This window comes from Bubalus kerabau, chromosome 1 (genome assembly GCF_029407905.1).
Source record: "Bubalus kerabau isolate K-KA32 ecotype Philippines breed swamp buffalo chromosome 1, PCC_UOA_SB_1v2, whole genome shotgun sequence".
Classification (NCBI taxonomy): Eukaryota; Metazoa; Chordata; class Mammalia; order Artiodactyla; family Bovidae; genus Bubalus; species Bubalus kerabau.
Window position 1 is genome coordinate 221,876,052 of NC_073624.1, and position 21,645 is coordinate 221,897,696.

Consider the following 21,645-nt stretch of genomic DNA (forward strand, 5'->3'; position numbering starts at 1 on the left):
ATAGAGGTAATAAAATAGAAAATGAAATAATATATGTGAAAACACTTAGAAAGGTTTGGTTGTTGTTAATACTATTTGATTTCTAGAATCTTTTCAACCACCATAAACACATGACACTACTACTCTGTGATCTTTTGCTTCAGAAAAAACTTAAAAACTAGTACTTTTGATACTGTATTCACAGAAGACATTATGAATACTTTCTCAATATGTTTCTAGTGTAACAGCTTTAAGTAAAGAAAGTAAGTGTGATAACTGAAAATGAAACTTTGATTGTGAGGGTGTTATGTGTTGTAGCTTGCCCTCAGCCTGAGATCATTGCATTGGCATAAATTCTCCCAACTCTGATTCATTGGAGTTGGCACATGCTTATCTAAGTAGGTCATGGCTTTTTGATAGAAATAATGTCTTTTTCTCTAGATTGTGTCTTTAATTATCTACTGTAAAAAACAACAAAAGAAAACATTGTGTATTACTTGCTCACTAGTGTTAGGAATTATACTCAGAAGTGTAGCAAGAATAAGTTGTGTATCTTCATTTTAAATTTCATGATGCTTAGTAGGTTTTTTTAAGGGCTTATAAGATTTTTTTAAGGTGGTGGCTCCAAAGTAAAATTAAGAACAGAAACTGCTTTGGGGGAGGATTTTTATCCCCTCAACCAAAGCATTACGTTTTTCTTGAGCACTGCTCAGCAGTAATGGACACTCAAGTGTTGACCAGCTGATCCTTTCTAATCTTTGTTTTTGGTTCAGGCAATTCAAATGAGTGTCTCCAGAATAGTGGCTTTGAATACACCATTTGCTTTCTGCCTCCACTTGTGCTGAACTTTGAACTGCCACCAGATTATCCATCCTCCTCCCCACCTTCATTCACACTTAGTGGCAAATGGCTGTCACCAACTCAGGTTAGACCCGAAACTTAATTTCTATCCATTTTTAGAAACTTAAAAAATCATCTTTAATTGAAGACTACCTTGATGATCTTGAATTCAGTGCATGAAGAACAAATGGGTTTGATGTTGTAATTTTTTCCCCTTCATGAATTGTAATGCTAATAAGTTGAAAATGTTTGGTGTTTTAGAAAGGAATGGCAATAATTAGAATGATTAATCATTTTGAATTGCAGTAGGAGTAATTTTTAATCAAGTATATTGTTTCTCTCCTTTTCTTGCTATTTTCCCATTTAATCTGTATTATGATGGAGACTATAGGTCCTCCTCATTTTCCTCAGATGTTGGTATTGCTTTTTATTGTTTTTATACATTCCTTAAATGAAAGATTTAATTGTAATTAGGACTAAAATTGAGCTAATGTAGTTATAATAAACATTCCTTAAGAACACATAAGAGCGCCTTTGTAAAAGTCTGTGTATTAGCAACAGTTGTTGACTGAGCTCACATAATGTGAATGCACACAAATAGAAATGCATATGATTCCTGTAGATATCTCATTAAGGCTTGAGATCTTATATTACGAGCTTTCATTTCCTCTGGGTCGTATATCCTTTTCTAGTAACAATGTCAGCTCTTGATTGAGACATAAATATGGCTTGAAGCTAAGATAATGTATTCTGGAATAGATAATGGATCAATAGCAGTTACTTTTCTAGAAGTCATGATGAAGATTGATAAGCTGATGTATTAAGACAAAAGCTGTCAGAGTTACTTGACCTCAAGGAACAGCTTGTCAGTTTTTCTTTTTTGGCTATGTAATTCTCATTCCCACCACTGTTCATTCATCACCAGGCTGATCCTTAGATGAGAGTGCATTTGTAAAATTGAACTTAGAGTTTAAAGACAAAGTTAAAATTTTTAAAAAAGAATAATACATGTAGAATAAAAAGGAGTTTCACCTTGCATTTAATATTTTTGTCAGAGGTAACACATGCAAGACAGTGGATTATTTACATTTAGATCACTGAGAGTTGATTAAATTATCTAGACATTTATAGTCCATTTCTCCAGAGAACTCTTGATACTTTATGTTGATGCATGTGTACACATGTACAGTTGCAGATTCCAACCAAATAGCATCTACTTAATGCTGGCTTTTAGGGTATAGAGAGAAGAGAGTTGCTCATTATTTTATGTTACATAGCTAAAATTACAGTAGGACTCTCTGTCAAATAAATTTTTGTCCATATAATTGGCATTTTAATCTATCTCTTAGGCTCCTTCTTCCTTCAATTCTTGTTTGTTACTGGGCCCTGATTCCTTGGCTTTATGAATTGCTCCTGTTGACAATGAAGTTGACTCATGGACCTGTTGCTCACTGAATTTGATTGATAGATAGAAGTGGGTTTAGTTTTCTAGTATTTTCCCTATTTCTCTTCCAATATATACAGACACACAGTGTCTTTCATGCTCTTCTCTTTCTGCTTCCCTCGTTCCTCACATGTATGTACATCTCAGATACCTCTTTAGAGAAGGGACTATAGAAGAAAAGAGGATGGAGGAGGATGACTTCTTCCTTGGATTTGGTGACTCAAACATTCAGAGCTTCCCTTTTAGTATTTATTACATTTTAAAGATTTCATCCAGTTTCTTACTGATCATGAAAGCACATGTATGCAAATGTGTAAAAGCATTTGTTGTCCAGTCTTGAACAGTCAGTGTTTAATTTTGTGCCCATATAGAGTTTAGTGAATAGCACTACGCAGTGTAAGGAGGAGAATGTGGTTCTTTTTTACTTCAAATGTCAAATTTACAAAATTTATTTGCATCTGGAAGGCTTATTCTTTGATGTTTACCTAAAAAGAAAAGCTGCTTATGAACCTGAGCTCTACTTAAAAATCTTCTTATATTTGCCTTTCAAATTGAACAGACCAGTTTTAAGGAGGAAAAGTCAAAATAGTTTAAATTTTGGTTGCTTAACTTAGGAAATGTGAGCTTTGCCTATGGCAGTCAAATCATGTTAAGGGCTTGTAATCATGTCCAGGTTCAGTATCAGTCTGCTTTCCTCTATTAACCAGGATCTGGTGTAAGCTCAGATTGCTTAGTTAAAATCAGCTTATAAATTGGAATAACAAGGACTCTGAGATTAGATTCTGTTAGTGATTTTTTGCACATAAGTTGGCTTCTTGATACAGTTGAAAGAATTAATTTTAAAGCTTGGATGGTATTTTTAAATTGTTTTTTGCTAATCTTTATTGTAGGGTACCAACAGGGCTAGTACTCCAAAGAAATAGAAATAGTTCTTTTTAAAACTAGATCTCTTCTCCTACGCGAGATAGATAGCAATACTAAAGTAAAGAAAAATAAAGAACAGAAAAGGTCCTCCATTTCAGTAGCCCATATGTAAACCTTGTTCTCTATCTGGTAGACTCTTAACTGTTTCTCTTGTTTTATGGGACTTCTTTTAGCTTCTGACCTTGTGTCTGTGGCTCATGTTGCTGAATAGTTTAAGAAGTACTTAGATAAGAACGCTGATGCTATTGTGCAGCACAGTTTATCACAGAAGTGAAAAGAATACTTTCTACTTCCTAACAGGAAATATAAAGGTCTAAATTAAAAAGATTTCAAGGGAAATTAGGAGTTGACAGCATCATCTTCCCAAACTCACCAGCATCCTCATGTGTTTTTCCCCTAGCTATCTGCTCTCTGCAAGCACTTAGACAACCTGTGGGAAGAACACCGTGGCAGCGTGGTCCTCTTTGCCTGGATGCAGTTTCTTAAGGAAGAGACCTTAGCGTACCTGAATATTGTCTCTCCTTTTGAACTCACGATGGGTTCTCAGAAAAAGGTTCAGAGAAGGATGGCTCAAGCTTCTTCCAACACAGAGCTAGATTTTGGAGGAGCCACTGGATCTGACATAGACCAAGAGGAAGTTGTGGACGAGAGAGCCGTGCAGGATGTGGAATCATTGTCGAGTCTGATCCAGGAAATCTTGGACTTTGATCAAGCTCAGCAGATAAAATGCTTTAATAGTAAATTGTTCCTGTGCAATATCTGTTTCTGTGAGAAACTGGGTAGTGAGTGCATGTACTTCTTGGAGTGCAGGCATGTGTACTGCAAAGCCTGTCTCAAGGACTACTTTGAAATCCAGATCAGAGATGGCCAAGTTCAATGCCTCAACTGCCCAGAACCCAAGTGTCCTTCAGTGGCCACTCCTGGTCAGGTAACTCTTCACTCCGCCGACAGCTGCTCCCTGATTCTCTCACAACTCTCCAAAGGGAGGCATTCTCTCAGGAACTTCTTGATAGGGCTCATCAGGACAGTCTGAGACTTTGGAACCAGCCCACCAGTTTTATTGTGTCCATGATCTTTATTTAAACAAATGTAAATGCTCCCTTTGCTGGCTTTGGAATGGGTGGTCCTTGGCAAGGATGAGCATTAAAAAAATAATTCTGGTGATTTACTCTGTATTATCTGCTAGGAGGGGGAACTACTACCCAGTCTGTGTGAGGTTGGGATCTGGAGGGCTTATCCCTTGGGATGATTAACCAAATGTTTACAGACTTTAAAGATAGCCTGCTTGGTTGTTTCTTCTTCTTCTTCTTTTTTTTTTTTTAAATCAGTTCCTTTGAGGAATACATGTACTCATTTAAAGTGTACATTTTGCTTAGTTTTGACAAATGGGTAGACCCAGGTAACCATCCTCTCAGTCAAGATACAGACTTCCCATACTAGCTTAGTTGGTAAAGAATCTGCCTGCAAAGCAGGAGACCCTGGTTTGATTCCTGGGTCATGAAGATCTTCTGGAAAAGGGATAGGCTACCCACTCCAGTATTCTTGGGCTTCCCTTGTGGCTCAGCTGGTAAAGAATTCACCTGCAGTGCGAGAGACCTGGGTTTGATCCCTGGGTTGGGAAGATCCCCTGGAGAAGGGAAAGGCTGCCCACTCCAGTGTTCTGGCCTGGAGAATTCCATGGATTGTACAGTCCATGGGGTCGCAAAGAGTCAGACACGACTGAGCCACTTTCACTCACTCACTCACTCATGCTTGGTTTGATTTTGAAGTGAGATAGAGGGTTTTATTTTGTGTGGTTTTTTTTTTTTTATATATAACTTTATTTATTTTAATTGGAGGCTAGTTACTTTACAATATTGTATTGGTTGTGCCATACATGACATGAATCCACCACGGGTGTACATGTGTTCCCTATCCTGAACCCCCCACCCACTTCCCTCCCCATCCCATCACTCTGGGTCATCCCAGTGCACCAGCCTGAGCACTCTGTATCATGCGTTGAACCTGGACTGGCTATTTGTTTCACATATGATAATATACATGTTTCAGTGCCATTCTCCCAAATCATCCCACCCTCATCCTCTTCCACAGAGTCCAAAAGACTGTTCTATACATCTGTGTCTCTTTTGCTGTCTCGCATACAGGGTTATCATTATTTTCTATTCATCTGGTTTTTATGCTTGCTTCCTAAAGATCTCCTTTAGGATCAGAACTGGTTGGGAAATCATCAAACTTAATGATGTTTTATATTTCCCTCCAGGTCAAAGAGCTAGTGGAAGCAGAGTTGTTTGCCCGTTATGACCGCCTTCTCCTCCAGTCCACCTTGGACCTGATGGCCGATGTGGTGTACTGCCCCCGCCCATCCTGCCAGCTGCCTGTAATGCAGGAGCCTGGCTGTACCATGGGCATCTGCTCCAGCTGCAATTTTGCCTTCTGTACCCTGTGCAGACTGACCTACCACGGGGTCTCTCCATGTAAGGTGACAGCAGGTAGGTTGTAACCGTGTGAACTCAGTCTCCCAGCCCTCCCCCACCGCCTAGAAAAGAGACTTATCACTTCAATTCTTAATTTGGAAGAATTGTATTCTTCTTTGTTGGTTCAACAGATATTTTTATGTCAGTTACTGCCTACATTCTGGGAATATAGCAGTGACCTAATGCCCTCATGGAACTTACATTCTAATGGGGGAGATAGGCAAACCAAATAAATAAGAATATTAGATAGTGGTAAATGCTGAAGAGGGAAAAAAAAAAAAAAAAAGTAAAGCAGAGACAAGCTATGAAGTGTTCTAAAGGGGAAGACGTTTGGGACTTTATTTAGAAAAACCCAGTGGAGGCAAAGTGGTTTGAGTAGACTTGAAGGAAGTAAGGAAACAAACCATGTAGATACCGAGGGGGAGCATTCCATGGAAGGAATGACAGAGTAATTTCTATCTATGAATATGGAATAATGTAGATCCTGGCAAATGCAGAGCATCTGAGCTATCACTGTTGTTTCCATGGTGCACACGTTTGATCAAGTGCTTTCTCAGTGAGCCCAGGAGGTCTCAGAATCTTCCTCAACACAGTACTTTAGAAAGCCACCCTCTATTGAGGTAGGCTCAGGAAGTGAAACCTGTTAGCCATTTCTGATTTAGATAAGGATTGAGAAATCAGGCTCTTGACATCAATTTTACTAGACTTTGGTGACTTAGTGTTTCTCAAATTAACAGGGCTGATGATAATAGCTACCTCATAAGGTTATCTTAAGTTTGAAATGACCTATTGTAGTGCTGCTCAGAGTTGTTATCGTTGTTATACTGGTCAGTGACAGGGTAAATACAGAAATTGAGAGTCAGGGTTTAAAACTTTTATAGCAATTTCATTATTGCTGGCCACTGACTAAATTTTATGTCAGTCAAATACAATAAAAATTTAGGCTTATTTTTTTGTCTTTGTATGCATTTTTATAATAATTAATTTGATTATATTTTGCAAAAGTATTGGTCCTTGACAGAGTGGGAGGAAAAAACTGGTTCTCCACTGAAGTTTGAGAATGGGCATTTTGCATGTGAAATGCAAAATGGTAACTTTTTAAAAAATTTGTATATTATTTATTATTAAAGTATAATTGATGTATAATTTGTGCTAATTTTTTCTGTACAGCAGTGTGATTCAGTTATACATATATGTACATTCTTTTTTATATTTATATTTTTTTCCATTATGATTTATCACAGGATGTTGAACATAGTTCCCTGTGCTATACAGTAGGACCTTGTTTATCCATTCATATATAACAGTTTGTGTAACCCCAGCCTCCCCAATCCATTCCACTCCTGGTTTTCTTGGCAACTACCAGTCTGTTCTCTATGTCTTCAAGTCTGTTCTTATTTTGTAGATAGGTTCCTTTGTGTCATATTTTGGATTCCACATATAAGTGGTATCATACGGTATTTGTCGTCTTCTTTATGACTTTACTAGTAGGATAATCTCTGGCTGCATCGATGTTACTGCAGATGGCTTTATTGCACTATTTGTTACGGCTGTGTAGTAGTCCTTTGTATATATGTACCACATCTTCCTTACTCATTCATCTGTTGATGGACATTTAGGTAGTTTCCATGTCTTGGGTATTATGAATAGTGCTGCTGTGAATATAGGAGTGCAGGTATGTTTTTGAATTATAGTTTTATATGTATATATACCCAGGAGTAGGATTGCTGGATCATTTGGTAATTCTATTTTTTTGTTTTCTAAGGAACATCCAAAGTGACTTCCATAGTGGCTGCACCTTTTACAGTCCCATCAACAGTGTAGGAGGATTCCCTTTTTTCCACACCCTCTCCAGCATTTGTTATTTGTAGATTTTTTAATGATGGCCGTTTTCACCAATGTGAGGTGGAACCTCATTGTACTTTTGATTTGTAGTTCTCTAATAATTAGTGGTATTGAACATTTTTTCTGTACCTGTTGGGCCATCTGTTTGTCTTCTTTGAAGAAAGTCTATTTATTAATAGTTATTTTGCCCATTTTTCCATTGAGTTGTTTGTTTTTGTTGTTGAACTGTTTTGTTGTATGAACTGTTGATATATTTTGGAAATTAAGCCCATGTCAGTTACATCATTTGCAAATACTTTCTCCCAAACCATCTCTTTTTAGTGGTGGTTTCCTCTGCTGAACAAAAGCTTATAAGTTTGATTAGGTCCCATTTATTTATTTTTGCTTTTATTTCTATTACCTTGGTCAGAAAATGTTTTGCCTCTGTTCTCTTCTGAAAGTTTTATGGTGTTATGCGTTAGATTTAAGTCTTCAAACCACAAAATGTTAACTATTAATGCCAGTATTGCTATAGTTACTGATTGTTAGCAGAGTGTCATCTCCAAGAAAGGACCCTGACAGGAGAATGAGTAAATGGAGTATTTCCAGTCACCTATTGCAGAGTCTTGTAGAGGTTATGGGCAGATGTGATGGAGAACTCACCAGAGTATAATATAAGCCTTTACTTGAGGCTTTGGTATCCTTATCATTGAGAGGCTGAAATACCTTCCACGTGTTTCACAATGTTTGGGGAATAAATCAAAGACAGACTTGGGGATTTCAGCAAAATTGGGAATCTCTTTCTTAGTCTCTATATGTTAGATACTACCATACAAAATATATGATACACTAATAATTTTATTATTTTGAGAACATTAGAGCAGGAACCTCTGTCCTTAAGATGTCTCGGAATATAAAAACACTTTAAACTAGTAGAGGAAATTCAAATGACAGGATTTAAAAAGACATGTCTGCTGCATCTCAGTAGAAGTGTTAAAGTCATGGGAATGAACAACACAGAGAAAGAATTCATAGGTGAAGGAAAAGTCCAGTTATAATTCTGCTCCAGAAGTTGTCTACTTCTAAATAATATGAGGAAGGTAAAATAATAAAAGAGCCAGAACATTGTTGAGAGAGGTCTTTAATTAATTGTGTTGAAAAGTTAAGGTAATAGAATTGTGAGCAAAAGCCTTTGTTGACAAATAAAGCCTTTGGAAATAGCTGCGCATTCCATTTGAGTTAAGTGATAAAGCAGTAGAAACCAGATTGATGAGTATTAAGCAGAGAAGTTGGTAGAAAGGACTTTTCCTTTATCTGTTGGTGGTAAATTTTATTCACTGGCTTTTTTCTTATATATGCAGAATTGAACCATTGGTCTTTGCCCTTAAATCAAAGGTGCTTTTGTTTAGTTTGGCAGGTCTTGTTATTAAATGGTGAATGATGCTGACTTTGTAGAAAATCAGCATCTGTTTCAACCTTTGCGTCATTTGATAAGTCAGCCTTTAAACTGTACTACTAGTTGTACTAGTTGCACAAAAATATCAACATTAATAAGTTAAAATCAAAGGAAAAAGGTAAGCTATTATTCTGTCACATTTAAGAAGTCCAGCTTTTCTACTTGGAGAATTCCTGTCTGTTCTTTGTCTTTCATGCATGTGTAATTTTTACCTAGTTACAGCCTAAATACATTTCTTGCTGGCTTCTGTAATGAGTATTTTAATTGAGTTGTAGCCATCCTAATTATAAGTTTTAATAACTAAATATTACATCATTAAGTGGTTCCACACATAATTATTCCCTTGGACATTTAATTTGTTTGCCATTGTTATATGCATCTCTTTGCGTATAATTTTACTTTGGATTAATTCCTTATGATAAAATCCCAGGAATAACATTATTGAATGGTCAAAGGTTATGATCATTTTTAATGGTTTTTTAATGAGCTTAACAAGTTGTATAAAAGTTAATTTTTCATTTCACCTTCTAGAGAAATTAATGGACTTACGAAATGAGTACCTGCAAGCAGATGAGGCCAATAAAAGATTTTTGGAACAGAGGTATGGTAAGAGGGTGATTCAGAAGGCACTGGAAGAGATGGAAAGTAAGGAGTGGCTAGAAAAGAACTCAAAGAGCTGCCCATGTTGTGGAACTCCCATTGAGGTAAAAGTTTGGGGACAAACTTGGAGGCCTCCCTACTTGCAAGCATGTTATGATTTCCTCAAGAAGCCTTTTAATTTTGAACTAATTAAGAAAACATATTTTGGTATTTATTAAACCTTCTTGGAAGATTCAAATTTACTACTAATTATTGTTATTGGTATTAAATATATGTAGACTTCCCTTTTCATACAGTGCTTCCATACAGTGATGGTTTTTCTCAGCTTGTATCTACCTCAAAATTGAATGAGTTATGAGGAGGCCATGTTAGAACTACAGTCAACTCAACTCATCTATATTATTTTTTTTTTTAAAAAGGCTGACCTCTCAAAACTATTTATCCTGGAATTTAACACATCTTTTTAACAAGTTCCTGCTTATGAAATACAGATATAAGTCAAAATAGATAAATCTATTGCTTCTTGACAAAACCTCAATATGTTTTGAAATCAAAATACATGTCTTTGCATTTGATTCTGTTGTTCCAATCCATTATATCTGAGCTAACCTGGATGATGATGCCCCAATTACTCCATTAAGGAAACTGGCCTTCTATTTAACCACTTTGACATGCCTCAGCTCTGATAGAATGGGAGACTTGGGTACCAAATGTTTACTAAGATTTATGTAAAAAGTTTAAATCCCACATATTAAAGCCAAACATCTTCATAATCAATCTAACTACATAATTCACATATACATGTTTGGTTTGTATTTACTGTTTATCAGAAGAGATTTTGCTTAGTATCTAAGTATTTCCTGTATTTCACTTGTAATGCCGAAGAGTTTAGGCATTAATATTTATCAGTGTGTGTTAACCTGTGTTTCTCAACCCTGCATTAGAAAAGGGAGACGATAAGGAGAGTGTTGCACCAAATCATTTTGTCAAGTGCATTTCTCTTTTGCTTTTACAGCCTTGATATTTTTCTCTCTTTCCCACCAGAAATTAGATGGATGTAACAAGATGACATGTACTGGCTGTATGCAATATTTCTGCTGGATTTGCATGGGTTCTCTTTCCAGAGCAAACCCTTATAAACATTTCACTGATCCTGCTTCCCCATGTTTTAACCGGTACGTATACACAGAACTCCTACTCTCAGCAGTTTTTTGGTACTTGATTTGCAGACCACAAGCCCAGTAAATTTTAGCTCTGTTTATTTAGAAAATTTTCTTATATTTTTTATATTTTCTTTCATATATTTTTCATATTTTTCTTTCATATATTTTTTCATATATGTTCCTCATATATGCATTTTCTTAAAAATGAGTTTTATGATGAAAATATACTATCTGAAGATTTTTCTTTAATTTATTATCATCCTCAACTTTTTTAGTGAAAAATTTCAAACATACAGAAGAGTTGAAAGGATAGGACTATGATATCTTTCACCAAAATGAACAATTGATAATATTTACCATATTTGTTTTCTAAATTTATTGCTTAACTACTTGACCATAAGTTGGAGATACGATGAGTCATCTCTATATACTTCCACACATCTTTCCTAAGATAAGAAAAGTTTTCTACATAACAGTAATACCTCAAAAAATTTAACAGTGGCATACTGTCATCTAATAAAATATTTAAGACTTATCGACTATTCCCCAAAATATCTTTTAAAGCTGTTTTATTATACCAGGATCTAATCAAGTTTAATTATTTTATTTGATTCTGTTTCATAATAGAGCAAAGTATTACCCACTTTTTGTTTGTCTGTATTGAGCGGAATGTCGACCTTCTGAAGAGTCCAGGCTGTTGTTTTATGTAACCTTACCTCCTGGAGTTTTGTTTCTCCATGGTGCCTTTTAGTTTGTTTCTCTTTGCTCTCTATTTTCTGTAAAGTGGAAGTTAGCTGTAGAATGGAGTTTGGCTAGATTTAGAGTAACATTTTTGACAGGAATACTTAACAAGAGGTGGTGTACTTCATGTTGTATCACGTCAGATCCATAACGTCAGGCTCTCTCACTATTAGCATGATCAGTTCTATCATTTGTTCCATTGTAAAGGTAAGGTTTTTATTTTGTTGTTAGTGAGTGATCTGTGGGATGATTCCTTGGCACAGTGTGAATATCCTATTCTCCACCAGCTTCAGTTTCAACATCAGTTGATAATCCTTGTTAATAGACATCTGTGGGGTACCTACAATCAGTTCTTGACGTTATGAAACTATGAGTTGAAGAAACCAGCTGTGCCTATGAACCACTGGAAATAAAAGTGTTGAAAATACAGATTTTAAGTAACATAAGAAGAGGAAAAGAAATTGGCAACTGTAAAACATTGTACTAGAGAGTAGAATTCTGGAGAGTATTCTGCTGGAGAGTACAAGCACGGTGAAGATGGAAAGGATGGGGTGATTAGTATGGAGTAAAGTTACAGTGTTTTGAAGGAGTGCAGCTTCTTGACTGTATGAATTTTTCAGTCTTGACTTATTCCCAATATTATATACACATTGAGTGTCAGTTTTTGTGATACCTGTCTCCCACTCTTGTTTCTCCTTGGCCCTTGAGAGTTGTCTGGATCCTTAAGAAAGGGTTGTTCCTATAAACTTTAAGGCAGCTTGTTTAGAGGGATTCACATTTCAGCCCTTCCCAGTAGAATAATTAAAGGAAAGGAAAAGATATTATCAGAATAGTGCAGAAAATATATTTGAAAAAAGGAAAGAAATTATATTCAGTTTCTATCAGGTATATTAAAATGTACTTTGTTTTATGCGTCCAGGTTGTTCCATGCTGTGGATGTTAATGGAGATATTTGGGAAGATGAGATTGAAGACTAGTTAACTTCTACTGCTCAAGATATGGAAGTGGAATGGTTTGCCCTAATCTTTTGTCAAGTATACAGAATAACTTTGCAGGATATTTAGGGTGCCGTTGATTCAGTCTTCCTATGTAGAAGATATGGAAGAACAAGGTTTTATTTTCACATGTTACTACTGATTAAGGCACATGTATACATTTTTTCATTGCAGCATAATTGAGGAAGTATTAAGCCAAAGGTTCAGAAAATGAAAACTAGAAAATATTAAATATTACAGTGTGCCCGAAGCTTTGAATAGTTAAAAGTTAAATATTTATTTTCTTCTCCAAGCTTTAGGGAAAGAGAGAGGGGTCAAGAGTTAAAGACCTTTTTATCTCTGAGAAGCATCCCTCTAAGACATTCTGTGGGAGCTCTGTCAGTAGTACTCCTAAAACCTGGGGTGGGTAGAAGCCTTACTAAAATTGTGCCGAGAGCCTGATCTTAGTTACTCCATATTACATTCTTTCCGACCTGAATTTCTGCTAATTTTGTTTGGAGGAAGCCCCTTACTCTCTAACCAATTGGATGGCCCAGTGTCATTTTGATCTGCTGCTTTTCAGAATAGAAATTTACAGATAATTTAAAAAATATTTTTTAGTATGTAAACACTGTAGGTCACCTGATATATTTATCAGTGGTCTATAGTCCACTGGTTTTGAGCCAGGTCTAGAATTTATTGATAGTGGCTTAGAAGAATTTCAGACCTTTTAAACTTCCCTGTTTCTTCTAGGCAGTAGAGCCTAGATTCAGAACGACTTGTCTTTGCTACCTTTTGTTCTACATTCTCTCCGGTTGACCCTTGCCCTACCTTTCATTGGTAAGGACAATTTTAATTTTAGCTCCAACAGCTCATATTTTTATTTCCCCTGCTGGGATAGGAGAAAACCTAATATATTCCCAAGCTGAACTTTTAATTATCTGCGTTTTGAGCACTGCACCACCATAGTTCCAGTGCTAAGTTTCTGAATTCTTTTTAAAAGGGCTTCTCTAATGCACTATGGAAATTTGTTTTCCTATCCTCTCTCTCTTTTTTTTTTTAGCATCAGCACTGTTTCAGGGGATGATTTTGGCTTGATACCTAGATCCCTGTTCTTGGGTTTGGTTGGCTTTTTGAAAAATTGCCTTCCTTTATGGTTTGGTGAGTGGGTTGGTAGCAAAATAAGATTTTGGGTAAAAAGGACAGAAGAATTCAGCTATAGCTGTGAACATGTTCTTTTTTCTACCTTGTCATTGAAAACTGGGGAATCACTTTTAACCATTTTATGTGTGTGTATCCAAAGAGCACGGACTGTTTCTGGATTGTCAATGAGGATGCTAAATCTTAAAAAAATAAAAATTATTTAAAAATTGTCTTATAATTAGAGCAGAGTTGCTGTCACCAAGGCAATTATCACATTTAAAAATGATATGGCATATAACACATATTCTTAAAGTGAGCAGAAGAAAGTCATGGAAAAGCGTCTCCTCTTTTACCTAAGCTTGTGACTGAACTTAGATTTTGGGGCCCATATTTTGTTTAATCTACATGGACTTCAGTTCAGCACATTTTATATAAGAACAAAAGTTAACTTAAAAAATAAGTTGAGGATAAGAAATGGAAATTAAAACAACTAATTATATATAGTACATACTTGAGAATAGTGGCTCTTCTCAATGACTGGGTAGGAGTTCATTTCATACCTTTCACTGGTAGCCTCTCAGAAGCTCTTAGGTTCATGGGCTAATTGATGTTGCTAGGGGTTATTTGGGGCTGTTGTACATTATGTTAATGATGTATTGAAAGTAGGAAAGACGTCTTAGTTTCGTGAAAGAAATGACAGGATTTTTCTCTATGATTTAAAAAAAAACACAACAGGTCCTTAGCCTCAAAGACTTGTTTGTTCAACTGAGTGTTTTTTCTTTAGGTACAAGATCTTCACCCTTTTATTTTCACAAAGACAGTAGGACTTATAAAGTCTTATTTTTATTTATTTATTTAATTTACTTATAATTTGCCAATCTGATAGGGCAAAATGGCACACAATTAAAAATTTTTTGCATACACATTGATAACTAATGAATATAATTTTTGGAAATTTTCATTCTATGAGTTGTTGTTAAGTTCCTTTGAATTTTTAAAAAATTTTTATTGGAATATAGTTGATTTACAATGTTGTATTAGTTTCAGGATGAAGGCCTTTTTTACAGTTGGGCTGAGATTTGCCATAAATTGACATGGACCTTATGAGTCCTTTTGATGGGAATGAGAGAGCAGAGGAGGATCCCTTTGAAGATTGCTAAAGCAAGTTTGAAGAGGGTGCATCCTTTGATTTTGTAGAAAAGGTTTGGATCTAGAACTGGTAAAACAACCTGCTAAATAACTTTTTAAGTCAATATAAAGCTTTTGTGACTTTTAAAGTTTGGGATTGAATCACCTTAAGAGCCTGCTTTTGTCACTTAAGGTAAATCTTTTCTTATTCATTTTTTCTAAAGTAAACGTTTTGTTTTACAATAGTTTTAGATTTCCACAAAAATTGCAAAGGTAGTACAGAGTTCCCGTCTACTCTACACCCATTTCCCTACTCTTTTTTTTTTTTTTTTTTAATGTGGACCATTTTTAAAGTCTTTATTGAATTTGTTACAATATTCCTTCTGTTTTATGTTTTGGTTTTTTGGCCTCAGGGCATGTGGAATTTTAGCTTCCCAACCAGGGGTTGAGCTTGTAAACCCAGCACTGGAAGGTGAGACATTTCCTTATTCTTAACATCTTATATCACTATGATACATTTGTCACAGTTAATGAACAGTGTTAGTAACTAGTCTCTCTACTTCTAATTTCCTTCGTTGTTTTTTTTTTTCCTAGAGACTTTTCTCTGTTCCAGGATCCCATTCAGGATACCACATATTACTTTTAGTCATCATGTCTCCTTAGACTCCTCTTGGCTATCACATTTTTATTAGTAATATTACATAAACATTGTATCTTGATGCACCTGTATTGGTCAGAAGCCAAAAATTTTTTCCCGAAGGCTAATTACCTGTTCCAGGTAGGCTCAGAAAATCAGTAAAATTCTTTTTTGATTGAGGTCTTTTTCTATTTTTTCTGAGGACACTGGCCATCTCTGGAGTTTTACTCTGTGTGCCTGTTATGGTCATTTTTCTGCTCAGCTTCATGAGGAAATCATTAAACATTGGACAAGTTGATCAGACATATGGGTCATCTGGACTCACAGAGGCTCTGCACTAGTGTGAGAAGATGAGCCCTGCCACCTCAGCTAAATACTGGATTCAATGAGTGAGCATCTAGTGGCTGCCCCCCTTCCTGTTGAGGAGATGGGTGAGAGAGAAAACAGTTGGCAGCCATATTCCCAGACCTATAGTATTGTCAGCAAGGTCATTTTTTAGTAGAAGAGGGTTCTCATTTTTTTTAAATTTTTATCTTTTATTTCTTTTTGGTTCTCATTTACATTAGATATTCATTAATATACCTACTTTTTATTTTTAAGAGAAAATTAATCAAATCTGATAATCATAAAGTCCTTCATGTGGTTGCCTGATTTAGAAGGGAATTTCAAAATTTGGACTGGAATTTTGGACAGCCTACCACATATTAATTTCTAAAGTAAGTCATAAGCATCACCAGCAGGTGGCAATAGTTCCCATGGTATAAATGCAATAACTGGTTATGACAGGGGTAGTATTTTGTTGTAGAAGCAGATGTATTTCTGGGATTTTAATTTTTCTCATTGTGTTTCATTACAGTTTGTTATACACCTTGTTAGGTAGATAACATCTGATGATACCAGCAAGGCAGGAACAGCAGTATTACCAAAGACTATAAGGCCATTTAAAACTGTACTTGAACCATAGTTGACCTCCAATTGTGATGTGACCTTACAGTGTCACCCCTGATAGTAGTGCTTGCCTGAAACCACTGAAGTGAAGAAATTAAATTATATATGAGTAAGTAAGACCAAGGAATTTTAAACTGTGGTGCCATCTCATATGGTGAGAGTAGCTAAGTAGTGTGTTCCCTGAACTTTGGCTCATTAAAAGTAAACATTGGCCTGCAGGCCAGGTTGAGAGGTTGTGGTCAGAAAGCTGTTTATAATATCAACTTTGAGCACCTATAGTCGAGTGTCTGCAAAATTACTCAACTAGCCTGAAGATTTACCACTCCAAATAGTACTGTATTTCTCTGAGCCAGAGGATGCTTTGAAGAGTATCATGTGCATTGAAAACTTAGTGAGATTCTGATGCCAAAGTTAAGTACAAAGCCAGCATAGTTATTTCTTTTCCTTGACTCTTTTTTATTTTCTTCATTGAATCAACAAACTAAACTAATATTAATATAACCTGCTGCTGCTGCTGCTGCTGCTAAGTCATTTCAGTCGTGTCCAACTCTTGTGCGGCCCCATAGATGGCATCCCACCAGGCTCCCCCGTCCCTGGGATACTCCAGGCAAGAACACTGGAGTGGGTTGCCATTTCCTTCTCCAGTGCATGAAAGTGAAAAGTGAAAGTGAAGTCGCTCAGTCATGTCCGACTCTTAGCGACCCTATGGACTACAGCCCACCAGGCTCCTCCATCCATGGGATTTTCCAGGCAAGAGTACTGGAGTGGGGTGCCATTGCCTTCTCCGTAATATAACCTAAATGCATATAAATTTAAGAGATGATTGTGTGTCTTAATGTCAATCCCATTCCAATACAAACTTGTTGTGTTTCCTAGTATTTGTTCACTCATTTAACGAATATATTAACACCTCAAAATTTTTTCTAGGGGCTGAGAATGTAGCTGTGATTAAAGCAGATATAAATCTCCCTGCCCTTGTAAAACTTAAATTCTGGTGGAAGGAAACAGACACTAAGCAAATTACATGATTTATCAGAAGATAGGCACCATGGAGAAAAGTTGGAAGAAGGAATAGGGGAGGCTATTAGGGGAGGCTGAGTGATGTTGGAATTTTAAAGAGTAGAGAGGAGTTCATCAGCATAGCCCTTGAACAAAGCCTTGGCAGTATGGAAGTGAACCTTGTGGACAATGTGAGAAGAGAGTCCAGGCAAAGAGAACAGCAGAAGCAAAGGCCCATGGGATAAGAGCATGTTAGAGGACTCCGAGAATGGCATGGTAGCCAACAAGGACTTAGGCAGACTGAGAAAGGGAGAGTATTAAGAGGTGGGATGGGACTAGGTGATGCTGCAGACTGCTTGGACCTCGGGTAAACTTTGGCTTCTACTCTGAGATGGAAGCCCTTGGAGGATTTTGAAGTGTGATAGTGTCTGGTATTGAGGGAACAGGGTGAGCAAGGGCAGAAACAGATTAATTAGGAAACGACTGCAGTAACTCAGGTGAGAAGTGCAGGTGCCTTGGACCAGTGTACCAGCACTTGGAATCTTGACAGATGTTCAGATTCTGTACTTCCTTGAAGGTAAAACTAACAGGATTTGCTGATAGATTGGACATAGAATGTGAGAAGATGAGACAACAGAGTCAATTTCTAGGTCTTTGTAAATAGGTGATATGGAGAAACCTATAGGTAGCTGAGGTTTGCCAGAGGACTAGGGCTGTGGGCAGATAAATTTGCTATGTCTGATGGTTATCTCAGTGGAGATGTTAGGTGGGCAGTTGGATATTCTGCTGTTCAAGAGAGAGATATAAATATGGGAGGCTGGAGATGTAAATATGGGAGTCAATGTATAGATGGTATTTAAAGCCGTAAGATTGGATGAAATTACCAAGAGAGTGAGTTTTAAGAGAGAAGAGGTCCAAAGACTGCATCTTATGACACTCGAAATGGTAAGAATTCAGGGTGATAAGGAGGAACCAGCAAAGGAGCCTGAGAGTGACCAGTGAAGTAAGAAAATCAGTAGAGTGTGATGTCCTGGAAGCCACGTCAGATGTGAAGGACAGAGTGGTCAGCTGTGTCAGATACTGCAAATAAATCAAGTAATATGAGCTCTGAGAATTGACTTGGAAATCCATTTAGAGGTCCATTGGTGACCTTGGCAAGTGCTGTTTTAATGGAGGGGATGAAAATCTGCAATGTGTTTGAGAAAGAATGGAATATCTTCACAGTAATAAAGAAAATGAACAGACTGAAAATCAACTTTTCTTAGCTCCACCAGAGAATTGAGGTCACAGGGTAAACTTCCACAAAAACTAGAAAGACAGGAAAATGCGGAAAATACAGGTCTGCTTCCCAAAGTAGAAGTTGCCGGAGGCAATAATTAGGCTTTAAATGAATTGCTAGGGGGCTGAGTGTGGATTAGTGAGAGTTTAAAACTATGGGGAGCAATTTGTAACACATACCATATAAATTATTGCAACTTAAAAAAAGAAACCTCCTGGGAGCTCACTTGAAGGGGACCCACCCATATGTGGGTTTTACCGCCAGGAGCTCAATCCTCTTGTCACTCTGAGGACTGGCAGAAGAATCTGCTTCTGTCAGGTGTTGGCTGGTGGGGGGCTGGGGGTGGGGGGTGGGCTGCAGGGAGTAGTAACTTTTGAAATAACCCCAGAGCTTTGTTTCCAGGACAGAAGACTGCCCTCAAGGAAAATTGCTGGTGTCCGAAGAGATGAAGCAAGCACCAGAACCAAACTCAGATGTGGCAGAAATTTTAGAATTATCAGAATGGGAATTTAAAACAACTAAGATTAATATGCTAAAGTCTCTGATAGAAAAAGTGGACAACGTGCAGGAACAGATGAAGAATATAAGCAAAAAATGGAAAACTCCAAAAAAGAATGGAAAAGAAATGCTAGATATAAAAACTATCAGAAATGAATGCTTTTGATGGGTTCATGGGTAGACTTAACACTGCTGAAAAAGGAACCTTGCACTTGAAGATATGTCAATAGAAAAACTGAAATTTAAAGAGGAAAAGGAATGAAAGACAAAAGATACAGAAAAGGTACAGAGTATCTAAGAACTGTGCTGTTGCTGCTGCTGAGTCACTTCAGTTGTATCCGACTCTGCGACCCCATAGACGGCAGCCCACCAGGCTCCCCCGTCCCTGGGATTCTCCAGGCAAGAACACTGGAGTGGGTTGCCATTTCCTTCTCCAATGCATGAAAGTGAAAAGTGAAAGTGAAGTCGCTCAGTCAGGTCCGACACTTAGCTGTGAGGCAGTTGCAAAAGGTGTGTAATGTGCATAATGGGAATATGAGAATAAAGAAAGAATTGGAGAGAGATTGAAGCCAGAGTATAGATAATTCCAGGAAGTTTCTTATTGCAAAGGGAATCACAATGAAGCTATTATAGGAGGGGACAAACAGGGTAAAGAGTTTTGTTTTTAAAGCTTGTTTTGTATTCTTGTAGGGGTGATTCAGGGGGAAAAAAAAGGACAGTTTGATGCTGTCGGTGTGAAAGGAGAGTCTTGCAGGAGCAATGCCCTCAAGGAGGCAAGAAAAGGGATCTAGTGTACAAATAGAGGGATTGGACAAGGGACAAACCACAGGAAGAGGGCAAACTGAGGGCAAGGCTAGCAGGTGGGTGTATGTGGTGGTGGGAACCTGTGGAAGTTCTTTACCACTTGCTTCTATTTTCAAGGTCAGAGAAAAGCTGGAGGAAGAGGGATTAGAGGCCTGAGACATTATGAATTAGGTCTCTTTAAGGAAACCGAAAGGACTAGGGGAAAATAGTTGTTAAGGGCACTCTTGAGGTCCAAATTACTGAGTTGTTTTATTTTTCCATTATTTCATAATCGAAGATTCTATCACAGTCCATTTATTGGAAACTTCTGCACCTTTCACTAGCATCTCATCACAGTAAGGATGTTAGTTCCCAGGAAAGAGGCATCAGAAAATATCCCAGAGAGGCATAGGGAATCAGGATTGCTACTTTACACTGGAGGGTCAGGGAAGATATCTCTGATAAATGACATTTGAGCAAAAGGCCTGAAGAAGTAAGGGAGTAAGCCATGGATATATCGACCAGGGTTGGGTGTAGATAGTGGGCTAGTCTCTTGTATCCATCTGCAGTTTCTAAACATGTATTTAATAGGAGGCATGACACCCATTTGTTGGCATGCTGCTGCTTTTTACTAAATGAAATTTTAAGCACATTCCATCCAACCCCTGAAATACAAATTATATATATACTATCTTTTCCTTTTTGTGTATCACACTAAGGGTTTTACAGATTGACCTTTTTCTACTTAGCTGTATTATTTATTTTTTAAAAAATTTTATTGGAGTACAGTTTACTTACAATGTTATGCTAGTTTCAGATGTGCAGCAAAGTAATTCAGTTGTACATGTATTCATTCTTTTTCAGATTCTTTTCCCATATAAGTTATTACAGAATGGTCAGTAGATTTCCCTGTGCTATATGTATGTCCTTGTTGGTTATCTATGTTATATATAGTAGTGTGTGTATATTAATTCAAGGCTCCTAATTTATCCCCTGACCCTTTTCATTGTGTTCATGGGGTTCTTGAGGCAAGAATACTGAAGCGGTTTGCTGTTTCATTGTCCAGTAGACCACATTTTGTCAGAACTCCCTACCATGACTTTGATGCTGGGAAAGATTGAGGGCAAGAGGAGAAGGGGGTGACAGAAGATGAGATGGTTGGATGGCATCACTGACTCATTGGACGTGAGTGAGCAAACTGGGAAATAGCGAAGGACAGGGAAGCCTGGCATACTGCAGTTCATGGTGTTGCAAAGAGTTGGACACAACTTAGTAACTGAACAAGAACCCCAACATTTCCCTTTGGGTAAATATAAGTTTGTTTTTGAAATCTCTGAGACTGTTTCTGTTTTATAAATAAGTTATTTGTCATTTAAAAAAATTAGATTCCACATATAAGTGATATCATGATATTTGTCTTTCTCTTTTACTTCCTTCACTAGTATGAAAATCTCTAGGCCCATCCATGTTGCTGCAAATGGCATTATTTTGTTCTTTTTATGGCTGAGTAATATTCCATTATATATATGTACCACACCTTCTTTATCCATTCCTCTGTCAATGGACATTTAGGTTGCTCCCATGTCTTGACTGTTGTTAAATAGTGCTGCAGTGAACATTGGGTTGCATGTATCTTTTTGAATTATGGTTTTCTCTGGATATATGCCCTGGAGTGGGATTGCTGGAATTTATGGTAATTCTGTTTTAATTTTTTAAGGAAGTTCCACACTGTTCTCCATAATGGTACCAATTGACATTCCCACCAACAATGCAGGAGGGTTCCCTTTTCTCCATAACCTCTCCAGCATTTA

At 37.1% G+C, this 21,645-nt stretch overlaps 1 protein-coding gene across 3 annotated transcripts in view; it reads left to right on the forward strand.

The window, feature by feature from the left end:
• Window positions 1–21,645, forward strand: part of RNF14 (ring finger protein 14) — a 55,195-nt gene that overhangs the window by 5,866 nt on the left and 27,684 nt on the right. Inside the window, exons 4-9 of one of the 3 annotated variants that reach the window (XR_008705482.1) lie at window positions 753–904; window positions 3,588–4,115; window positions 5,448–5,676; window positions 9,473–9,645; window positions 10,586–10,716; window positions 18,956–21,140. Coding sequence is in view for 1 of the 3 variants with exons in the window: in XM_055556267.1 (XP_055412242.1) it covers window positions 753–904; window positions 3,588–4,115; window positions 5,448–5,676; window positions 9,473–9,645; window positions 10,586–10,716; window positions 12,365–12,422 (1,271 nt within the window). In the remaining 2 variants the exon portion in view is untranslated. Of the gene's footprint in view, window positions 1–752; window positions 905–3,587; window positions 4,116–5,447; window positions 5,677–9,472; window positions 9,646–10,585; window positions 10,717–12,364; window positions 13,801–18,955; window positions 21,141–21,645 lie in introns of those variants that run through there. The other 2 variants (XR_008705483.1, XM_055556267.1) reach the window with 2 other exon arrangements.